Genomic DNA, 25,194 nt, shown 5'->3' with positions numbered 1-25,194 from the left:
CTTGAATATTAGCATCCCTGACATCTCAAATGCTGATTGCCCACTGGCTTAGATTTGCCGTTCTAAGAAGTTTGTCCACATAACTTTAACTAGAATTTTACAAATGTTATATCTCAGCTCAACAGTTAACATCAGCTAAGCTGTGCATTTAGGGGTAGATTTTCAAAGGGTTACGCACGTAGGTTATGCTCATAACCCACAAAAACCTACCCCAAACTCCCCCTGCGCGTGCTGAGCCTATCTTGCAAAGGCTGCCGGCACGCGCAAAGCCCCGGAACACGCATAAGTCCCAGGGCTTTCCTGGGGGGGGGGGGGGGGACGTGTCGGGGGCATGTCACGGCTGGCACATTATTGGGGGTGTGTCGGGAGCATATCACGGCCAGCACGTCATTGGGGGCATTCCGAGGCGTGGCCACATCCACCGGACCAGCCCCCGGACTGGACCATGGCGTGCTGGCAGCTGGCCCGGCGCGTGCAAGTTACGCCTGCCTCGTACAACAAAGGTAGAGGGGGGTTAGATAGGGCTGGGGGGGGAGGGGGTGGGTTAGGTAGGGGAAGGGAGGGGAAGGAGCGGGGGGGGGGGGGGGGATGGAAGGAAATCAGAGTGGCCTCGGAGGGAACAGAGGCAGGTTGCATGGCTCGGCACGCGCAGGCTGCCGATTTTGGGCAGCCTTGTGCGCACTGACCCCAGATTTTAACAGATACATGCGGCTACGCATGTATCTATTGAAATCCGGTGTACTTTTGTTTGCGCCTGGTGCGCGAAGAAAAGTACGCGCGCGCGTACTTTTATAAAATCTGCCTCTTAGTACTGTGTATTTATTACCAATATTTACTTGTCTTGGTTTCATGTAGACGGTTGTAATGATAAATTTTCATGCAATAACCTGGAATGAAGATTTTTATACTGATGCTAAGGAATTTAAACCTGAAAGATGGCTTCAGGACAAACACTTATTAAATCCTTTTGCAAGCACTCCATTTGGCATTGGACGGCGAATGTGCATTGGAAGACACTTAGCAGAACTTCAGCTGCAGTTATCCCTCTGCTGGGTAAGATGCATATTATTGCATTGGACACTGTAGCATTTAATTGTTGCTGATTTTAAATTCATACGAGTAACACTCCCATGCCCACTTACAGTACCTTGCGGAGTGTTTCTGGGTCTGGGACAGTCCTGGTGGGAAGCTGGGAACCCCCTTTAGGCAGACTCCATTGGCCTTTGTGTTCTTGGCATCTGATGCCTCCACCTGGGGAAGAAGCTGTTAGTGAATCGGATTTCCCTTCCTTCACTGCAAGAAAACAGATGGAACTGTGAACACGGTTGGCAGTATTTACAAATGTATACGAATTTATTAGACTATATGATTAAATACATTTTACATGATTATATATATCGCTACAGGATTTCAAAGCACATTTAACTACTCATGGATATTAGTCTCAGACTGTGCAACTATATACATTTATAAAGGATTGCAAGCACATTTAGCCATTGGGTGATGTTAGTCCTGACAGAATGCCATCACTGAGAATAGAAGGGTCCTCTTGCATACCTTTATCTAACCCCCCTCTACTCGGGCCAGCTGCCAGCATGCCATGGTCAGACCTCTAAAAATGTAGGACTTTGTCATTATTTGTTTGTGATGTGCTATTTTACTATATTGAAAAAATATATATTATCTATATAAAATAAGTAAGTAAAGCATGGCTATAGTAAGAAGAAATATTTGAAAGACATACCAGAAGACTAGTAGAATTGCGTTGTGTTACTATCAACAGTCTCTGGAATACATATTTGTATAAGGGCAGATTTTGTGATTACTATTTTACTATAAGCCAGGGATAGTCACAAACAAATCCCTTACCTGAATGTATGACTCATCTTTTCAATATCATTTAATCACCCTTCACAGTAGGGAGTCTGATAACCTTTCAGTCCTGCTCTGGCTTTGTGTCCCAAATATAGTGTCACATTGCCTTTTTATTCTGCTGCAGTTCACTTAAATGGTAGTAGGCACATCACTCCCCCCACCCCCCCCAATCCTGCCAGAGATAGGAGGTTTCACTAGCAATTAAAAGTAGTTCTTTTATGTGTTGATATCAAGATTGCGATTTCACCATTTTCCTTCATATTTAATCTCAAAATCTTAGCAGATTCTTATCGCAAGCTATCATGACTGGCTCTATATCAGAGGATAACCTGTGCCTTGCCCTGGTCTGTCATCAGATAATCTAAACACTCACAAAGTGTAGGGAAAAGGATTGAAACAGCAACTTTTAGTGTGAAACTCTTATTTCACAGATAACAGGTAGTACAGTGTAGGGATGTGAATCGTGTCCTCGATCGTCTTAACGATCGATTTCGGCTGGGAGGGGGAGGGAATCGTATTGTTGCCGTTTGGGGGGTAAAATATCGTGAAAAATCGTGAAAAATCGTGAAAAATCGAAAAATCGAAAAATCGCAAAACCGGCACATTAAAACCCCCTAAAACCCACCCCCGACCCTTTAAATTAAATCCCCCACCCTCCCGAACCCCCTTGCCATTCAACAAGATCCTGCCTTTTACAATAGCTGCTAGAATCCTTCATGCACATTAAAGTATTCCTTATTAGGGATGTGAATCGTTTTAGGACGATTAAAATTATCGTCCGATAATTTTAATATCGTCTTAAACCATTATGGAACACAATACAATAGAGATTCTAACGATTTATCGTTATAAATCGTTAGAATCGTGAGCCGGCACACTAAAACCCCCTAAAACCCACCCCCGACCCTTTAAATTAAATCCCCCACCCTCCCGAACCCCCCCCAAATGACTTAAATAACCTGCGGGTCCAGCGGCGGTCCGGAACAGCAGCAGTCCGGAACGGGCTCCTGCTCCTGAATCTTGTTGTCTTCAGCCGGCGCCATTTTCCAAAATGGCGCCGAAAAATGGCGGCGGCCATAGACGAACACGATTGGACGGCAGGAGGTCCTTCCGGACCCCCGCTGGACTTTTGGCAAGTCTCGTGGGGGTCAGGAGGCCCACCACAAGCTGGCCAAAAGTTCCTGGAGGTCCAGCGGGGGTCAGGGAGCGATTTCCCGCCGCGAATCGTTTTCGTACGGAAAATGGCGCCGGCAGGAGATCGAATGCAGGAGGTCGTTCAGCGAGGGTTCCGGCGCCTCGCTGAACAACCTCCTGCAGTCGATCTCCTGCCGGCGCCATTTTCCATACGGAAAATGGCGCCGGCCATACGCGTATGGCCGGCGCCATTTTCCGTACGAAAACGATTTGCGGCGGGAAATCGCTCCCTGACCCCCGCTGGACCTCCAGGAACTTTTGGCCAGCTTGTGGGGGGCCTCCTGACCCCCACGAGACTTGCCAAAAGTCCAGCGGGGGTCCGGAAGGACCTCCTGCCGTCCAATCGTGTTCGTCTATGGCCGCCGCCATTTTTCGGCGCCATTTTGGAAAATGGCGCCGGCTGAAGACAACAAGATTCAGGAGCAGGAGCCCGTTCCGGACTGCTGCTGTTCCGGACCGCCGCTGGACCCGCAGGTTATTTAAGTCATTTGGGGGGGGTTCGGGAGGGTGGGGGATTTAATTTAAAGGGTCGGGGGTGGGTTTTAGGGGGTTTTAGTGTGCCGGCTCACGATTCTAACGATTTATAACGATAAATCGTTAGAATCTCTATTGTATTGTGTTCCATAACGGTTTAAGACGATATTAAAATTATCGCACAATAATTTTAATCGTCCTAAAACGATTCACATCCCTAGTACAGTTTCTATCAGACATTAGCATAACAGATATGGATTCTGGTGTTGGCAAAATCCAGGCTTCATTTCCCAGGCCTGGACTTTTTTCCCCAGGTTATACACTGCCATCCTAACTCAGGCTGTTAATCCTACTGACTTCCCTGAACTCCCCTGAGTCCCAGTAATGGAGGCTGACTAGCCCTAGTTCAGCCATTCTGCCTCCCTGCCATAATTTTTCAGTCTACACTCAGCCTCTTTGAAAGCATTCTTGTACTTTAAATTGTACTGATTTCTAGAGATGTGCTTCGGGTCTAAATATCGTGTCGGGCTACGTTTCGGGGCACCCCTGTGGGAATTTTGTTTTTCCCGCAGTTAGTGTTTTTTTTTTTCGGGGCCCCCTATTTTCAAATTACTGTGCACTAACTCTGCCACGTTAGTGTTTGCTATTGGGAGTTAGTGCGCACTAACCCGAAAATGAATTTTTTCTGAAATTTTGGAAAACAATTTCATCGTTTTTCGGTTCTCCCGAACCATTCCAAATTAGGCAATTTCGATGAAATTGCCTAATTTGGGAAAAATGATTGCACATCCTAACGGTTTCCTTTAGGCTCCTTCACCTCCTAATAATGCTGGCTCTAGTCACACCATGGTCCTCTTTGTCCAGCCTTATTTCATCCAGATGCATGACATCCCTGGCAATACTGCACTTGCAGTATTCTGCTTGGCTTCCTTGGCATCTTGCCTGTTCTACTTTTACCCAGGGATTTTGTTCCTGTTGCAAGCTTTTTCTAATCATTATCACCTATCTCCAATCCTGACCCTTCATCTGGGTTGAATCTATACCCTGCTTCTCCAGACTACAATACACAAAAGCCAGTTTTGCTTCATACATTCATTTTATCCATTAATAACTGCACTGCCATTTCCTCCACAGCACCATCTGTAACTCTGGATAGCCCCTTTTCCTACAGTTCTGAACTGTTTTGAACCTTGAGAGATTGTTTTGTCCCACTAGGATACTTATATTCAGCTTTATTTAGTCAAACTATTATGAATTATATTTTATTTATATTCTAATTCATTGACTTTTATAGATACTCTGCTAAAGGCAGTGCTGCTCCAAGTAGTCTTCAGCCCCTCCCTTCCCCTGCCCATCCCCTAGCTAGTTGGGTTTTCAGGATATCTACAATACATATGCATGAGATATATCTGCATGCACTGTCTTCAAGGTAAGCAAATATATCTCATGCATATTCAGTAGGGTTATCTGAAAACCTCACTGTCTGGCAGGGACCTGAGGACTAGTTTCAGTACCATACTAATCATGCACAGTAGTCTGAGAAATCTTTTGAAAGGATAAAAAGCTCTAGGTTTTCCTAAAAACTTCTGTATTTTAATTGGACAATGCAGAAAAGAAGATAAAAAAAAAATTGTGTAGCTCTGGTTATAGCAAACCCTGTAAAAATGGCCACCTGCAGTGTGCTCACACTTCTGTGTCATGTAGCTGGTGCAGTCTAAGGGTTCCCCCTCCTTAGGCTTCAAGAAAGGAAAGACAGCCAGTGTGGGTAAGGATCAAACTATGCGCAAATATATATCATGAATATTTATTGTAGAAAGCTGAAAACTGAAAGTTGTGACTGTTTATGGCACTAAAGGACAACAGTTCAACATCCCTGGAATAATATAAATATGCAAGAACGTTGTGGACAATCTGCCATGATGTTCACATACACATTGTAAGACAGTGTACCAAATAATGGTTTAGAATACATTCTGCTGTCTTGGCTGTTAACACTATTTCTTCACTCTGAGATACAGCAGAAGATCATATCACCACTAATATTTTTGTAGCATAATCCCCTGATTTTCTGAAAATGAGCTTTTATTGCCTAAACCATGGCAATGGTTTTTTTTATTCATGTTGTTCAGTGAAGCCTGAAAGGTTTAATGGTGTAATGTTTGCTACCCAATATAGCAGTATAATATTGTTTAGATCTGACTGAGGAATCAGCTGCAAAAACTGTGAGATTTGACTTTGAGGAGATATCAACTGTTACAGCTAAATCAGAGCTGCTCCAAGTAGGTATAAATTACTTCAGATAGGTAAATGAAATGATGAAGTCATCAAAAAAGCAAGTCATAAAGATAAAAAAGAAGATTTTGTTTGAATGCTAGGGTTTATGTTAGAATAATAGTATTCTGAATGAAATTTATTAAATTGATTTGTTTGTATGTTTCAGAATCTGCTGTAGTACAGACAAAATATGCCTCTTTCTTTGTCAGATAACTATTTACTGTCGCATCCTGCTACTTTCCTTGTGGTAGAGTCTTCCGGAATTGTCTGCATAGTGATGCTCTTCCATTGTATAATAGGAGTGTTACAACGAAGAGTATTCCTTCTGAGTTGTAATGTCATGGCTGGTAGGGGTGTGCATTCGGATTGACCGCATTAGTAAAACGCAACTCATATTTTTTTTTTACTTAAAAAATTGATTCGACATAAACGATCGGATTTCCCACATATCGAACATAGATATGTTCGATATGTGGGAAATCGCGATTGTTGAGCCAAAATAAAAATTTAAACCCCCTCACCCTCCTTAATCCCCCCCCCAGACTTACCACAACTCCCTGGTGATCGAGCGAGGAGTGAGGACGCCATTTCTGCAATCCTTGGCGAGAAGCATGTGACGTCGGCGGCACGTCGAGTGACGCCGGCGCCACGTGATTCCCGGCTCGTTCGCGCCGGACGGCTCGTTCGGCCCAAAAAGAACTTTTGGCCAGCTTGGGGGGGTCAGGAGGCCCCCCCAAGCTGGCCAAAAGTTCTTTTTGGGCCGAACGAGCCGTCCGGCGCAAACGAGCCGGGAATCACGTGGCGCCGCGTCACTCAGACGCGACGTCACGTGATTCCCGGCAAGTTCGCACCGGACGGCTCGTTCGGCCCAAAAAGAACTTTTGGCCAGCTTGGGGGGGCCTCCTGACCCCCCCAAGCTGGCCAAAAGTTCTTTTTGGGCCGAACGAGCCGTCCGGCGCGAACTCGCCGGGAATCACGTGACGCCGACGTCACGTGATTCCCGGCAAGTTCGCGCCGGACGGCTCGTTCGGCCCAAAAAGAACTTTTGGCCAGCTTGGGGGGGCCTCCTGACCCCCCCAAGCTGGCCAAAAGTTCTTTTTGGGCCGAACGAGCCGTCCGGCGCGAACTCGCCGGGAATCACGTGACGCCGCGTCACTCGACGTGCCACCGACGTCACATGCTTCTCGCCAAGGATTGCAGAAATGACGTCCTCACTCCTCGCTCGATCACCAGGGAGTTGTGGTAAGTCTGGGGGGGGGATTAAGGAGGGTGAGGGGGTTTAAAATTTTTTTTTGCACATATGTACATATACCCAACTCATTGGATTTTTTTTATGTCCATATTGGCCGCAAGTGGGACCCCCTTTCGGACATAAAAAATATGAACATAAAATTTTGCTCTGCACATCCCTAATGGCTGGTACTATTTGTGATGATACTGTTACTCTTAGATATGATGATATCCATATTTAGACGCAATCCAGATAGCAAAGTTAGCTGAAAACATTTATCCAGCTAATGCGCGTTTTATTGTGTATATCACTCAACTTAGGCAATATTTTGCCTCTCCCTGCCCTTTAAGGCAATGGAGGTCCCCTGAGGTTGGGGCCGCCATCGCATTAAAGGGCCATTCACCACATTCTTTTGTGCCACGGTGTTTGGCTGTGACACAAAAGAACATGCCATACAGCCACAATGCTTTTTTGGGGGAAGGACCCAAGTATTGTGGGGACACCTCTTTTGGAACCCTGGTTTGTTCTTTCCTCTCTTGGTACTGCTCTGCTCCTCTCAATGTACCTTGTGGTATTGCTGCCTCTGTTTGGGCACTTAGCTCTGTCATGATGCCATACCACTTTTGGTGACACTTTGCAACAGTCTTAGGGGCAGATTTTCAAAGGCTACTCGAGTAACATACACGCGTAACCCGAGAAAATCTGCCCCTGCCGAGCCTATTTTGCATAGGCTCGGTGGTGCGCGCAAGCCCCGGGACACGTGTATGTCCCGGGGCTTTGAAAAAGGGGCGGGAAGGGGTATGTCTGTGGCGTGATGGTGATCCAGGGGTGTGTCCAGGGGAATGTCTGGAGTCAGGGGGTGTGATGGCGGTCCAGGGACATGTCCCGAGCCCTCCTCCATTCCGGCCGTGCCGGAGGTTCGCGCGCACGATGGCGCTATTGGGTGCTAAAGCCGGCAGGCCCGCCCCCCCCCGCTTTGCCCTCTGCCCCCTGCACTGCACGATTCACGCCGCCGCAGTGTTTTAGAAAATATAGGTCTAAGTGTGCTTTCAAAGGAAAAAAATAATTTTCTAAGAGAATAAATTGAAATGAAAATATTATATTAAATGAATAAAATTATAAGAATTATTTTGTATTCTTTGTCCTCCATTTTAGTTAGTGCAGAATTTCAAGATTTGTGCCACAGACAAGAAGCCAGTCAAGGCTATCATCTCTGTTGTTATGATACCAGATAGAAACATGCCAATCACATTCATTAAACGCTAAGTAAGTATTTTATAAGCATGCAATTACAATCCATATTTTAAAAGGATTCTAATTTTGTATGGATTGAATGGGAAGTGGAGAAAATTTTGCTTCCATAGGTCCTACTTTTCCTGATTCAAACTTACCAAATATTCATAACCAATTTTAAAAAAGTTATTCACTTGTTCATTATTGGTCTTAGGCTCAAAGAAGTAGCAACACATACAATTTGGGGTAAAATTTGTAACATCACACATAATTTAGACAACAGTTATGACAATAAGTTGCACCAGTATTCAAAGCGGACTTATGTGCATAAACTCTAGAATCATCAAAATGCTATAAATATAGCAGAAATAGCACCTGTGATAAAAAAGGGTATGGTTAGGAAAATGGTAGACTTATCACATTGCATGGAATGTTATTGTATCACACATTCTTTTTAACACACACCCCATAGCTGCTGAGTGAGAGACTTTGTATAGAAATAATGTGTTGTGCTATAAATATACTGCTTTAAGAGGGTGTACTTTCAACTCGGGGTGGGTTTGAGGGGTATTTTTACATAGACAGTCAGAGGGATTGACTGCAAATTAGATATGACTGATAAATTTCTATCATTTGAATCAATGAAAGGTACCAACAAGAGGAGTTGATAACTACAAAGCAGTCTCTACAGCATTGCACACATCAACTCCTCTTATTGGTACCTTTCATTGATTCAAATGATAGAAATTCATCTGTTATATCTAATTTGCAGTTAATCCCTCTGACTGTGTATGTAAAAGCACCCCAAACCCATCCCACCCACCAAATCTGCCCCAAGTTGAAAGTGTGCCCTTTTACAGTGGTATATATTTGTAGCATGTCACATTGACTCTACATAGGGCCTCATTTTCCAGAGGGATCGCACGCGATAAGGGACGTTTCGCACGCGAAACGTCCCTTATCGTGTGCAATACCGAAATGGGGGCGGAGTCGGCCCCGGAAGAGGAGGAGTCGGGGCATCACAGGGGCCAACTCTGCAAAGACGCCGTGGATGATGAAAAGGTAAGGCCCTTTTTGTATCCGAGTTCGCGCTCAATAGCTACACCTTCTATGGTGGTGCTATTGGGTGCGAAACTGGCAGCGATCGCACCCAATACTTAGCAATCGCTGCCGATGCGATCGCTATTGGGTGTGATCGCTGCTGGCTAGTGCAGGCCCGCCCCCGTTTCGGCCCCCTGCCCCTCATTCCCTAAAGTATCGCAGGCCTGCAATACTTTTGAAAATGAGGCCCATAGTCTCAGTCTATCAATCAGTCTGTGAGTATGTCTCTCTCTCTTATGTGATAAAAATATATTCCCTGGTAACGCAAGGCTAAAGTGGGTATAATACTCAGAAAAAAGGTGTAGTTATTTCTGATAAATTTCACATTAGTGTGCGTTACTCTATTGTATTCCATGCTACCAGACCAGCCATCCAACTTGCATACTCAATGTAAAATATCCATACTTATTTTCATTGCGATATTTATCGCATGTGATAAATCCCTAAAGTGACTTGTAAAATGACCCAGTTAGCCAGCTAGAATTTAGCTGGATAGGTACCCAAATATTCATTTAGCTGGCTATCCTCTGAATTAGCTGCTATATGCTTTTGAATATGGACCTCAGTGTTTCTATATCACATCTATTGATTATGTCAGACCTTATAACACTTATGTTTTTTCTTTCCAGCAGGATTATGTGAATACCTTCCAGAACAATTTGAATCCTAAAATATATCTGCTTTTACCTACATTCAAACAGCTTCATAAAAAGCTAAACTCCTTTTCTATTAACAAATTGTAATTTTGTATTTTAGTAAAAAAAAGAATTCTTCTACATGCTCTACCCAAGTTAGCTCCCAATTATAATGTATATTTATTAACCAAATATTTTATGTTTATCACTGTTACCATGTATTGAACTGTTACCATGTACTCTCAAACATTGTTGTATATGTACTTCTTTGTAAAGCCCGTTGCTACATTATGTTCCACTGTAAACCGAGGTGATGTTCCAAACGTGCCGCGATATATAAAAACCCGTAAATCAGGGGTGGGCAATTCCGGTCCTCGAGGTCTGCAAACCGGTTGGGTTTTCAGGATATCCCAAATGAATATGCATGAAAAAGATTTACATATGACTGAGGCAGAGTGCATGCAAATCTCTCTTGTGCATATTTATTAGGGATATCCTGAAAACCCGACCGGTTTGCGGCCCTCGAGGACTGGAATTGCCCATCCCTGCCTTAAATAAATAAATAAATAGGTAAATAGATAAATAAATAAATAAATAATATAGCTAAGATGTAAAAGTAGTATTTTCATGTTATTTTTGTGTTAATAAAATAAATACAACCTGCCCTTCACCCTATTGAATGCTTTTGCTATGTAAACATCCTATTGTTTAAGAATTTGCTGCCATAATCTTCAACTCTGTGCTGTTATAACAAAGGACAAATAAAATCTAAGCTTTAAACAAAGAATGAAAACTTTTTCTCTTTTCACTCTTAACTTTGATAGGGTCTAAGCATAGTAATAAAAACTAGACATGTGCATTTGTTTTTCAAGAATTAGACAATTTCAATGAAACTGTCTAATTCATCATGGTTTGGCGGACCCGAAAAAGGAACTGAATGCACATCTCTAATAATAACCCTCAAAAAGAGATCAGCAGAAAATATGCATAATTAGCCCAACTTTCAAACTGTCTGCAATACACCCTTTGTGCATGTGCTGGGCTTACAGAGATTTAAGGGTAGATTTTCAAAACCTACGTGCGCATGTGCATGTGCACTTGCTACCCGGCACACACACAAGGAAGTGCGATTTTATAACATGTGCGTGCTGGCGCACGCATGTTATAAAATGTCAGGTCGGGGTGCACAAGGGGGGGTACACTTTTGCAATTACGCACAGCCTTCCCCGTTCCCTCCCAGTCCGCTCCAATTAAGGAGTGGACTGGGAACTTCCCAACCCCCTAGCCTAACCTCCCTTCCCCTTCTCCTATCCTGCCCTCCCACTATCCCTATCCTAACTAGCCCGAATTTTTATATTTTAACTTTTGCTCCTGCCTTGGAGCAGGAGCAAGTTGCACATGCCGGCACCCTGCCGGCACATGATCTCCCAGCACAGCAGCAAATGGCCACTGTGCTGGGCACCTGTTGGGAATGAGAGAGTAAGGTACTCTGACACAATATCTATGACATCATTTATTAATGTGACATCATGGTAATATACGTTATTTACAGAAAGTTATTTACATACCACATGACTGCATGTGCCATCCAGCACCCTTCGTGTCATCAGCCTTGTATCGAGGAGTCGTCAGGTCAGCAAAGGCGAGAAGGGGGTTTTCAGTGTCCAGCACTCTATACGTCTATAGAGGCAATATCTCCTACTCCCGCCGGACACTGGAAAGGGCTGCTCTTTTATACCGTGCCGTAAACAAGTGTGTGTGCGAGAGAGAAATGATTGATCACTATCCCCCCATGTTATGTGTCAACACTTGCTACTGCCCACTCGGACTCATCCTGTCCCTGGCATGTAGGCGATTGATCAGACCGCCTTATTCCTGACAGGGAGCCAGAAAGCTGATCTGCACAAACTGTTTAACAGCTCCACCCCGCCCCCCCGCCCCCCGACCACCCCCCTTTCCCCCGGACAGCCCCTTTTTCGAGCCCCAGGGATTACACATGTCCCGGGGTTTACGCGCATTTCCGGGCTGTTTGAAAATTGGCCTGGCATGCATAAAGCCCGGCCACGCGCACACCTATGAAAATCTACTCCTTACTGTAGACCCTCCAGAACCTTCATCAATTCACCCTAAACTCTGATCAATTCACTCAGACCACCCACCAAAACATGACAGACACAAGTTAAACTTGATTTTAATTGCCTGAATCAATTAGCAGGTGTAGAAATATATGGATAAGTTTTGTAACGTATGTGTGAATACCACTTACAAAACAGCAACGTGTGTACATATGTCTGAGCCCAACCTGAAACACCCCTATATCACCCCTTTTTTCACCTGTTAAAATGTATGCATGACATTGCACATACACTCATACTCTCACAAGTTATAAAATAGCATATATGCATGTACATGCTATTTATGTGTATAAATGCATATTTTATGCATGCAATGTTTTGAAAATTATCTTGTATAACAGTAATTCTCAAAGTCATTTAGACAGGTAAAACATAATTTGAAAATTGTCCATTTGAAAATTACACACTCTGGATGCATTTGAAAATATGCACATTGGTCTGCAATGCTTGTGCTTTTAGTCAAAATAAGTATCTTTCCTGGAGACATGTCAGGGAAGGAAATATCACATGTAGATTGCATTTTTAAATTAGCATGCATTACTTTCCATTTAGACAGCATGCATTACTTTCCATTTAGACAGCACTCACAGAAAAAGTAGATGCAAATGTTCACAAATACATTGTACCTGTAGCAATGTTTTACATAAAAGTACCCATATATTTACAATTTAAAGTTTGGAAAAAAGCCTGCAAGTAAAATTTAATTGTGGACTCTGTTCTAATGAGACAGTTTGAAAACTGTCATCAAAATGGCATATACAACTACTACCATAGGGAGCCAAGACTCGCTGACCATCCTCTCAACAACCCCTCTTACTACCTGAAAGAACACTAAAATATCAAATGGGATATAAAAGGATGCAGCTTTATTTGGGAGAACTACAAGTTATGAACCTCAGCTAATGCAATGAGTCTGTCATGTCCCAGTAGTTGCCCACCAGCCAATGTGATTACCCCCTCACACTTGTCCGCTCCTAATGATGTGTGGGCCTGCTCTCTTCCACTCCTTCCCACATATCATCCTAAGCATAATCCACTCGATGCAATATGCCAACCCAGAACATACCAGGATTAAAAAAAAACCACCTTACTGGTTCTAGTCTCCCGCTACAAACACCAGGCCAACTATAGAATGGTTGAGTCCCGTAAAATAAAGCTGGACATAGATGATGTGACAAATTTGAGTTTCAAAATTTTCTGCAAAGTTTTGTTAAAAACATCTATTCCTATGTTTATTTAATTGGATTTATAAAATGTCATGTCAGAGAACTGCTCCCATTGAGGTAACAATATTTAAAAATAATACTACATATTTTTTTTTGTATGATTTGTTGGCTTCCTTTTCAAAAGTACATTTTCTCCCAGGGTGATAGACAATAGTTTTAAGCATGGATATGCGAGCTTGACGTAGGCACCCCTCCTATTATAAGCTATTTGCACATCTGTCATAAATGGTACTCATGAGAATAAATGATATCGTTTGTATAGCTGAGCTGACAGTGTATATAGATAGCATTACATAAGTTTAAGGAGGTTGATGCACAGTGTAATTACAGGTGAATGTTCAATGGAGTTATGCATGTAAAGTGCACTTAATACAGGTATATACTTAATGCAGGTTTATCCTATGGACGATTGAATGGGATATATTGTATTAATTTTCAAACGCTACTCAATGAGGGTAAAATACATTTACACATGTAAAAACAAGTTTTCAAATACTTTTGAAAATAATGCTCGTAGCCTTTGTAACTGATGAAAAGATAAGAACATAAGAACATGCCATACTGGGTCAGTCCAAGGGTCCATCAAGCCCAGCATCCTGTTTCCAACAGTGGCCAATCCAGGCCATAAGAAATTGGCAAGATTCGTGCAGCAAGTATATAGCAGAGTTGCTTACCTGTAACAGGTGTTCTCTGAAGACAGCAAGATGGTAGTCCTCACACTTGGGTGACATCATCAGATGGAACCCAATGCGGAAAACTTATGTCAAAGTTTCTAGAAACTTTGTTGAGGCACATTGAGCATGCCCAGCATGCCCTAAACCACACATCCACGCAGGGTCCCTCTTCAGTCTCGTAACATAGAATTATGATAAAATAAAAAATTAGGAGAAACCAAACTTTGTGGGGTGATGGGCAGGTTTCATGAGGACTAACATCCTGCTGACCAAACCCAGAGCTCCAGGAAGTTGATTTGACAAGAACATTCCTGAGCAGACCACATTCTCTAGGAGCTGAGTCCATCTTCATGAGCACCCCACCCCAGAAAAGATGTATCTATGATTAGCACAATTTAAATAGGGAGACTAAAAAAGGAAATCACCCATTCCAGATTGGAAAGTACACATCACTAGGTCAAAGAGTTCTTGAGAGATGGCGTGACTCAGATGTAATCCTGGAGGCCCTGAGTGGCCTGGCACCATTGTGACCTCAGAGTCCACTGAGCTCTGCTCATATGTAAGCGTGCCTAGGGAGTGACATGGACAGTCATGGCCATGTGGCCTAACAGCCACAACATGTGACAGGCTGATACATGCTGGCTCTGTTGCACTTCTGCCGCAATGGTTGTCAATGCAATGGCCCTCTGGCATGGCAGAAAGGCCCTGGCTTGAGCCGTGTCTAGCAGAGCTCTGATGAAGTTAAAATGAGGTGATGGACTGAGATGGGGCATTGGATAGTTGAGAATGAACCCTAGTGACCCGAATGCTTAAGCGCAAGGACCGAGTGGCCACTGCCTGAGATGTGCTCTTGACCAGCCAATCATCCACATTCAGGAAAACATGAGCTCCCAGTTTGTGGAGGTGAGCCGCCACTACAGTCAAACATTTCGTGAAGACCCATGGGGCGGATACGAGTACGAATGGCAACACCCTGTTCTAGAAGTGCTGTTTTTCCACCACAAATCAGAGATACTTCCTTTGACTGGGGGAGATCTCGATATGGGTGCATGCATCTTTTAGGTTGAGGGAGCATAGCCAGCCCCCTTTTTACAAAAGGGGGATCAAGGTGCCCATGGAAACCATCTTGAACTTTTCTTTTTTTAGAAACCTGTCTAGATCCAGGACGGGATGGAGTCATCCTGATTTCTTTGGAATCAGGAAGCACCTGGAGTAGAATCCCTTCCCTCTTTGCCCTGGTGGTGTGAGGTCAACTGTTCTGGCTGTAAAGAGGGAGAAAAGCTCTGCTTGTAGCACCACCTGGTGCGCTACCAGCCACCAATATGAGCAGGCAGGGCAATTTGGCAAGACACCCAATCGATTTAATTGGTATTCCTGACCGTTGATGGACAAACCCACTGGTTCGAGGTTACACTAGGCCCCTGGTTCACAAAGAACTGCAGCTTGCCTCCGAATAGAGGGTCCATCGTCCCAGGTATAGGCAAATTGCTTACGCTCCCTACGGCCCACTCAAAACTCTGTCCCTGGATTGGACTGAGGAGCTGCCAGGGGCTTGGGAGCTCTCTGCTGCCTGGGATGGCCGTGGGAGCTCTGATGGTGTTGAAGGGACTGAGGAGGTGGAGAATAGTACTTCTGTAGGCAAAAAAATGACTTCCTTGGCCTCAGCCTTGAAGACCACTTGGATGAGGAGGATGAATCCAGTGCTGGAGGAGAGTTGTGGAGGTTTTTATGATGGTCCCAGAGGCTGGACAGGACATATGGGATCATCCCTGATAACTATGACTCATGTTTGAGGTCAAGGATAGACTGACAAAGCAAGGAAACATATCATAGGGAAATATTTTTCTAAATCAGCAAATTACTGCTCTGTCTATTCTTCTTATAGTATTCCCAGACTGTTACAGCTTGCATTATAATCTCTCACTTGTTGAGGATCCATAGTGCTTTGTTGTTGTGTGCGAATTCTGTATTTTAATGCAGTCTTCTATAAGAACAGTGCTTTTGTTCAAAATTAGAAAAATGCCATGTTTTTTAATCTTTTTAGATACATTAAACTGTGTTAATTTCCACAAGTTTTCATTTATTTATTTATTTATTTGCATCTCACTGTTACTTCCACTGACCAAGGGGAAGATTAGTTTTTTTCCATCATTCCTTTCTCCCCTCCTAGGGGAAGGCAGTTTGCTGCTTGCCTGACAATTGCTGTGTTTGAGGTGATTTATTAATTATTAAATCTGTTATTGAGTAAACTAACCAGTGTAGTACCAACGCTACTACCTGTGCCACAGTATCCAAGATAGAGAGGCAGTTTTAACTCTCTATGTCTACATCTGTGTGTATACCAGAGTCAGTGCATCCACAAAGAGATCAGTCTGTGCCAGTCACTACCACAAGTACAGCCAGTCACTTTGTGAATTAATTTATTTTGTTACTTCATTTAGCATAAGAACATAAGAAATTGCCATGCTGGGTCAGACCATGGGTCCATCAAGCCCAGCATCCTGTTTCCAACAGAGGCCAAACCAGGCCACAAGAACCTGGCAAGTACCCAAACACTAAGAAGATCCCATGCTACTGATGCAATTAATAGCAGTGGCTATTCCCTAAGTAATAACAGTTAATGGACTTCTCCTCCAAGAACTTATCCAAACCTTTTTTTAACCCAGCTACTCTAACTGCACTAACCACATCCTCTGGCAACAAATTCCAGAGTTTAATTGTGCATTGAGTGAAAAAATAATTTTCTCTGATTAGTCTTAAATGTGCTACTTGCCAACTACATGGAATGCCCCCTAATCCTTCTATTATCCAAAAGTGTAAATAACCAATTGATATCTACTCATTCAAGACCTCTCGTGATCTTAAAGACCTCTATCATATCCCCCCTAAGCCGTCTCTTCTCTAAGCTGAACAGCCCTAACCTCTTCAGCCTTTCCTCATAGGGGAGCTGTTCCATCCCCTTTATCATTTTGGTTGCCCTTCTCTGTACCTTCTCCATCGCAACTATATCTTTTTTGAGATGCAGTGACCAGAATTGTAGATAGTATTCAAGGTGAGTGTTATGCTCCGAGGCCACAGACGGCTGCGACCGCTGCTGCTCACTGCTTTTTTTACTACTTTGGCTCCACTGGGCGAATTTGCCGCCTCGGCCAACTACCACTGGCCTACCAGCCTCTGTTCCAGGGCCTACGTTAGCAGCATGGATGCTGCCAACCGCCATCTTACCCTTGGGGTTCCCTAGGCGCACGAGCGCGCTCTCCGACCTGCTTTTATCACATCATGGCGGGAACCTTGTGGGTGTCCCCTTCAGATGACATCACTCATCTTCGATACTTAAGCTCGCCAGCCCAGATAGCTGGTGACTTGGCAACAGGTTCACTTTGCTGTATCCACTTACTCCCACTTCAGCATTGTACGGTTCCTGCTTCCGTGGTATGAGACTATCGGGTACCCGCTCCTCGGGGCCCTTCCTTGTCTCTTGTCTATCCACTCCTCAAAGGGCCTTTCACCCAGACTCCTGCCTGCCTCGCTTCCCGAGGCTTTCTACGGAACTACTACTTGTCTTCAGTCGCTGTGAGTAACCACACTGTGGAACCCTGTTGTGATATCTACGTGGGAATCCTCTCCAGTGTACCCTGCTCTGCAGACGATTGCCGTGATATCATTAGAGGAGACAACTCTGGGTTTACCCTGCCTGTGGACCCGTGCCAAGATATCGCTAGAGGGACCCTCGACGGTGTACCCCACTCTGCGGACCACTACCGTGATCCCCCACCGAGGAACCCTCTTGTGTACCATCTCTATAGACCCAGAGTAACTTCAGTGATGGTAACTATCTCCCGGCAACCCCGCTCCTTGGGTAGTGCCCACAGCTATTGTCTGATCCCAGTCACCCGAGCTGAGTCTGATGTCAGCATCTGCGCTGTCACTCTGTGGCCCGCCTCCTGGAGTCACCCTCCCTTTCTCCTTATCTACCTCTGCTGTATATCATCCCGCTGACGAGACTCCGCCTCCCAATGGTGAGGCTCAGCAGGGCTCCACCCCCTGGGCGGTTCTATCCCTCACCTCGGCCAAAAGGCCCACATACTTACAAATCCTAACAGTGTGGTCTCACCATGGAGCGATACAGAGGCATTATGACATTTTCCGTTTTATTAACCATTCCCTTCCTAATAATTCCTAACATTCAGTTTGCTTTTTTGACTGCTGCAGCACACTGAGCTGATGATTTCAAAGTATTATCCACTATGATGCCTAGATCTTTTTCCTGGGTGGTAGCTCCTAATATGGAACCTAACATTGTGTAACTACAACAAGGGTTATTTTTCCCAATATGCAACACCTTGCACTTGTCCACATTAAATTTCATCTGCCATTTGCATGACCAATCTTCCAGTCTTGCAAGGTCCTCCTGTAATGTATCACAGTCCACTTGTGTGTAACTACTCTGAATAATTTTGTATCATCTGCAAATTTGATAACCTCACTCATCATATTCCTTTCCAGATCATTTATAAATATATTGAAAAGCTCCAGTCCAAGTACAGATCCCTGAGGTACTCCACTGTTTACCCTTTTCCACTGAGAAAATTGAGTGTTTAATCCTACTCTCTGTTTCCTGTCTTTTAACCATTTTGTAATCTACAAAAGAACATCGCCTCCTATCCCATGACTTTTTAGTTTTCTTAGAAGCCACCCATGAGGGACTTTGTCAAACACCTTCTGAAAATCCAAATACACTACATCTACCTTTATGCACATGTTTATTAACCCCTTCAAAAAAATGAAGCAAATATGTTAGGCAAGACTTCCCTTGAGTAAATCCATGTTGACTTTGTTCCATTAAACCATGTCTTTCTATATGCTCTGTGATTTTGATCTTTAGAATAGTTTCCACTATTTTTCCCAGTACTGACGTCAGGCTCACTGGTCTATAGTTTCCCGGATCTCCCTGGAGCTGTGCTACTACACCCACATATTTGAGCATTATACCATTCTTTGTTTTTTTAGATGTATGTGAGTGCACTTTGCTAGTCAGCAGAGCAAAATACTAAAATAGTTCTACTGTAGTCTATTCCCTCTGTGTGCTGTTCAGCGTTACACACAGAAAGATCACTGTAGTTGCACTAGTGTCAGTGTGTCACACATACATCCATTTTAGGATTAATTTAAAACATCTTTTGTCCAGCACTGCAGCAGATAAAACTCCATGATATCAGGATGCGGGAAGCCCCTAGTTGTTAGTAGGGGATTTGTCAGCAAGACAACAGTGAATCACTCAACCAAAATAAAGAGGGATTTTTTCAAATCCAAAATGTTAGCAGGAGAGGCAAGCATCTCAATTCTCAAAAAATTGAAATTTGGGTAGGATTTGCCAGTTCCATCAGGGACTCATCCAGATCCTCTTGTGTCAGAGGAGAGGGAAAAAGAAGGCACTAGTAGCAGCCACAGAGTACAACCACCAGTGCCTTTAGAAGTAGCAGCACAAGTGGTGAAACCTAAAGCACCAGCAGCACAATGCCTTAGTGCAGCAGATGCCATAAAACCAGTTTTGTCATCCTTTTCCTCTGAATCAGAGCTTGAAGAATCTCCCATTAAAGGATTTCCTGAAGCAGAGGTGGGAGAGGCATAAATTGAAGACTCACTGTGAGGAGGTTTAGATAGTACCATTCTAGCTTCCACTTCACTGACAGAGAAGAATAACGCAGGAAGTGATGTTGGTAAGAGAGAGCAGGCCACATTGACAGTGCAGGAAAAGAGGATTACTGAATCCTCTGCCCCAGTTCTTCAGGCTCCATCTGTCTCTACCAAAACTTCAGTGTCAGCAGCACCATCCACCCTCAAAGATGTAGACAGTGGCAAGGGATCACAAAAGAAATCTGTGATCTGGAGCCATTTTCAAATCAGGAAGTTCTCACACTTTGCACATGATAGCTATTGTGCAAAGGACATCAGCCGAGGGAAGCAACGGGGCCACTTAAGTAATTCTGAGATGGAGCATCACATGAAGAAGTAGCAACCGCTTCAATATGCACCTGGGGAAGGTAGTAGCAGAAGTAAGGGGGCCCCTTCTGTAAGACAAAGTTTTGAAAAGGGGATGAGTGTTCTTCAAGCGGCTCCCATGATTTTGGCTCCTTCTATCAGTCAGGTGGCAGGCCATCAGCAGCAGTCTCCAGCTATATCTAATAAGCGACAGCCCACAGTGGAGTAAATAGGTAGGGGTTTGGTGGCACTGTCACAGGGAAAGAGGCAAGCAGCATCCAAAGTGGTGACTAGGACTATTGGTGAGATGAGTGCTTTAGACAATCAGCCCTGCAGGTCATGGAGAACATGGGTCTCAAGCGAGAGGGCAGAGTCTGCATCTGACAGATCTATGTTGTCGATCGTGTTAGAGAGGGCTGAGATTAGATCGTCCCTTTTACATGTTTTCCTGAAGTGTATGGTGCTGTTTCAGGTAGAGTGGGCTGGGGGCATCTTTATGGATAATAGAAGGACTAAGGGGCACTCCAGGAAGTTAGCAAGTAGCACTTTTAAGACTAATTGGAGAAAATTATTTTTCATTCAACACACAATTAAGCGCTGGAATTTGTTGCCAGAGAATGTGGTTAGCATAACTGGGTTTAAAAAAGGTTTGGATAAGTTCTTGGAGGAGAAGTCCATTAACTGCTATTAATCAAGCTGACTTAGGGAATAGCCACTGCTTTAATTGCATCAGTAGCATGGGATTTTCTTGGTGTTTGGGTACCAGCCAGGTTCTTGTGGCCTGGTTTGGCCTCTGTTGGAAACAGGATGCTGGGCTTGATGGACCCTTGGTCTGACCCAGCATGGCAATTTCTTATGTTATGTTCCTCCCTTTGCTGCTTCTTTGCTTTACTCACGTTGCATTAGAGAACTCCTGCCAGTCCTTTAAGTCTGGTACCCCTAGGCAGTCTTAGGCTACTATTTATGCAACTTTTGCTGCCACTTTGCCACACTCTAAATAACTTGCAGTTCTTCCCCCCTTCTGATGATTTCATCTCACAAGTTTCATTGGAATTGATAAAAAAAAGAAATCACTATTCTGGAGCCTATAATAGACTGCAATACTGCCCCCATAGGTTTTAATAGAAAATGAATAAACAAAGTATTCTTTGTGTACTGAAACTAATGAAACCAATATGAGTCCCAATGAACCAAATGAACAAACAAACATTTTTTTTTCCTTCTGCACATCCTTAGTATATAACTAACAATATTTTGTGTAGATGAAGGACCTGATATTCAGTTACCATTCGGCTTCCTAAGTTAGCTGGATAAACGTATCTAGCTAACTTGGCCATGATATTCAACTATGCAGATATGCTCAACTATCTTAAAGAATCTAGGCCAACTATCCTAACTTATCTGGCTAAGTCTTAAAATGCTGGATATCAGAGTCTGTCCTGCAAAGTTAGCTGACAAGTGGCACCACTCTGAAATGGCCCTATCCCTCACTTATATGGTTAACTTTAAACCACATAAAAAGTTAGCTGGCTTATTAGTAGCACTTGCTGATTGCAGTGGGATATTTAAATCTTCCATTTGACCAACTAAATCCAAACTTTGCCAGGCAAATGTTGCTGAATATCAGACCCAAAGGGGTAGATTTTCAAAAAGCGCGCCTTCGCGTACTTTTGTTGGCGCATCAGGCGCAAAGAAAAGTACGCTGGATTTTAGTAGATACGCGTGTAGCCGCGCGTATCCGCTAAAATCCTGGATTGGCGCGCAAGGCTGCCGATTTCGTGTAGCCGGCGCACGCCGAGCCGCGCAGCCTGCCGCCGTTCCCTCCAAGGCCGCTCCGAAATCAGAGCGGCCTCGGAGGGAACTCGCTTTCGCCCTCCCCTCATCTTCTCCTCCCTTCCTCTATCTAACCCACCCCCCCGGCCCTATCTAGACCCCCCCCCTACCTTTGTCGGGGGATTTACGCCTCCTGGAGGGAGAAGTAAATCCCCGCGCGCCAGCGGGCCTCTAGCGCGCCGAGACGGGACCTGGGGGCGGTTCCGGAGGGCGCAGCCACACCCCCGGACCGCCCCGGGCCAAAACCATGCCCCCGGGCCCGCCCCCGAAACGCCGCGTCCCGCCCCCAAAACGCCGCGCCGATCCAACACGCCCCCGACACGCCCCCCTCGAAAAACCCCGGGAATTACACGAGTCCCGGGGCTCTGCGCGCGCTGGTAGGCCTATGGAACATAGGCGCACCGGCGCGCAAGGCCCTGCTCGCGTAAATCTGGGCGGATTTACGCGAGCAGGGCTCTTAAAATCCGCCCCAGAGAATCTAGTATGCTAGATGAGTAAGGCATACTATAGATGTCAATCAGACAAAAATGTTGCACCATATAACATGCAATATAAATCTTTAAATATGCAGTAATATGCTAATTAACAGACTAGGTAATTCATCTCGATAAGAAAAAACATATGACTCATATCAATAAAACAATAAAATACACTAAAAGACCCTATTACATGTGCATTGCATCTATAACCTACCAGAAGAAGTCACATAGGTTTTCCTAAAATGCTAGGTTTTCCATATTTTATGGAAAAACAAATAATCACTGCAGCTCCTGATCTCTATTGGAAGTTTATTCCAAAATTTAGGAGCAGCACAGGAGAAATCTCTAATGAGCTCTCACAAGTTGTAACAAAATGAGCTAATTTCAAGGAGGGAATTGTTAATAAATAAGCCTGTGATGAGAATAATTGTTATGGTGGTTCATGCTAAGGTATCCAGGCACTCAAGTAAACAGGGCAAAGACCATAAAGTGATTTATGGACATAACAAGTGATCTTCAATCTGATACATAACTTAACTGGTAGCCAGTGAAGCTGAGACAAAATGGGACAGATATTATTTCCATATTTAGAACCTGGTGCTGCTGTATTTTGGATTAATTGAAGACCATGATAGGGATGTGAATCGTGTCCTCGATCGTCTTAACGATCGATTTCGGCTAGGAGGGGGAGGGAATCGTATTGTTGCCGTTTGGGGGGGTAAAATATCGTGAAAAAATCGTGAAAAATCGTGAAAAATCTAAAAATCTAAAAATCTAAAAATCGCAAAACCGGCACATTAAAACCCCCTAAAACCCACCCCCGACCCTTTAAATTAAATCCCCCACCCTCCCGAACCCCCCCCAAATGAGTTAAATAACCTGCGGGTCCAGCGGCGGTCCGGAACGGCAGCGGTCCGGAACGGGCTCCTGCTCCTGAATCTTGTTGTCTTCAGCCGGCGCCATTTTCCAAAATGGCGCCGAAAAATGGCGGCGGCCATAGACGAACACGATTGGACGGCAGGAGGTCCTTCCGGACCCCCGCTGGACTTTTGGCAAGTCTCGTGGGGGTCAGGAGGCCCCCCACAAGCTGGCCAAAAGTTCCTGGAGGTCCAGCGGGGGTCAGGGAGCGATTTCCCGCCGCGAATCGTTTTCGTACGGAAAATGGCGCCGGCAGGAGATCGACTGCAGGAGGTTGTTCAGCGAGGCGCCGGAACCCTCGCTGAACGACCTCCTGCAGTCGATCTCCTGCCGGCGCCATTTTCCGTACGAAAACGATTCGCGGCGCCGAGCAGGAGCCCATTCCGGACCGCTGCCGTTCCGGACCGCCGCTGGACCCGCCGGTTATTTAACTCATTTGGGGGGGGTTCGGGAGGGTGGGGGATTTAATTTAAAGGGTCGGGGGTGGGTTTTAGGGGGTTTTAGTGTGCCGGCTCACGATTCTAACGATTTATAACGATAAATCGTTAGAATCTCTATTGTATTGTGTTCCATAACGGTTTAAGACGATATTAAAATTATCGGACGATAATTTTAATCGTCCTAAAACGATTCACATCCCTAGACCATGATATCTCTTTGATAATCCAATTAATAGACTGTTGCAGTAATTGTTACGATCGTGGACCCTTGGGCTGGCTGAGACAGTGGATGGTATGCTGTGGAGGCCCACAGCGAGCGTCACAGCCGGGAGACGGCACGGAAGAGACTCGGAGAGACTTCACCACTGGAAGTCCGAGGTCCCCCCAGGAGGAGCCCGTAGGGACCCGGACCTCTTGGACTTAGGTGGGACCCTATGCGACCAATGATCCGGGCTATGGCTGAAGAGATGGACGGAGGATGGCTGGGCCCAGGTAGATGAAGAGTCTTCACCCTCGGAAGCCCGCGGTTCCCCCAGGAGGAGCCCGTGAGAGCCCGAGCCGCTGGGACGTAGGAGAATCCTCTGGGCCAGCAAGTACCGGATACCTGAGAAGATAGAAGAAGCCGAAGTTGGAGTCCAAGAGCGAAGCCGGGTCAGAAGCCAGAAGTCAGAGATCCAAACCAAAGCCAAGGACGAAAGCTGAAGATGGTGTCTTGGGACAGAGCCGGGTCAAAGCCAGAAGTCAGAGGACGAACTAAAATCAGGATCGGAAGTTGAAGACAAAGTCAGGAGACGAAGCAGGGTCAGAAGCCAGGAGTCAAGAGTCAGCGGAGGCAAACCAAAATCCAACGCAGCAACTAGAGACACAGAAGACTGTGGAACCTCATTGCAAGGCAAGACCCTGCAGCGTCTGACATCATCCCAGGGGCTGTCTCAGAGTTCCCGCGCTGGCCCCTTTAAATCTGGAGCCCCTGCGCACGTGCGTGCCTAGGGGGCAGGGCCAGCAAAGGAGAATCGGCGGTGTCTCCCTCGCAGAGGAGACGCTGCGGCAGGCTGCGATGCAGGCCTGGATGGCCTAGGAAGAGACCGCGCGGGCTGGGCCGGTTCCGAGGTAGGAGGAGGGACCTGGGCATGGCCCGGTCCCGTAACAGTAATCTAACTTAACAAAAATTAAAGCTTGAATGAATAGTAGTTCTCAGTTGATCCCTTTCAAGAAATGAACTAGTTGCTGAATTAGACATACATTAAAAAACATAGTTCAGCAGATCTTATTAATGTGGGGGACTATAGATATATCAGAGTATAGTCTTACTCCATGGTAGCTGACATCAGCATTCACTGACAATGTTCACTGATCAGGTAAAAAGAGCACAAAAATAAAGTTAAACAAATAAAAACAAAAGAAATATATAAGGTGATACCTTTTTATTGGACTAAATCAATACATTTCTTGACTTTCAAGAACTAATATGCTTTTCTTCAGAATTCAAA

General features: G+C 44.8%; 1 protein-coding gene across 1 annotated transcript in view; it reads left to right on the top strand.

Annotated features, from left to right (window-relative positions):
• LOC115083348 (1,25-dihydroxyvitamin D(3) 24-hydroxylase, mitochondrial-like) overlaps positions 1-8,314 on the top strand; it is a 91,086-nt gene extending 82,772 nt beyond the window's left edge. The window contains exons 13-14 of the mRNA XM_029587149.1: positions 856-1,053; positions 8,204-8,314. Coding sequence (XP_029443009.1) covers positions 856-1,053; positions 8,204-8,314 — 309 coding nt within the window. The remainder of the gene's footprint in view (positions 1-855; positions 1,054-8,203) is intronic.
• The last annotated feature ends 16,880 nt before the right edge of the window (positions 8,315-25,194 follow it).

This window comes from Rhinatrema bivittatum, chromosome 2 (assembly GCF_901001135.1).
Source record: "Rhinatrema bivittatum chromosome 2, aRhiBiv1.1, whole genome shotgun sequence".
In the NCBI taxonomy this organism is placed as follows: domain Eukaryota; kingdom Metazoa; phylum Chordata; class Amphibia; order Gymnophiona; family Rhinatrematidae; genus Rhinatrema; species Rhinatrema bivittatum.
The sequence above is the reverse complement of the archived record's forward strand: the minus strand, read 5'-3'. Positions and strand labels throughout refer to the sequence as shown.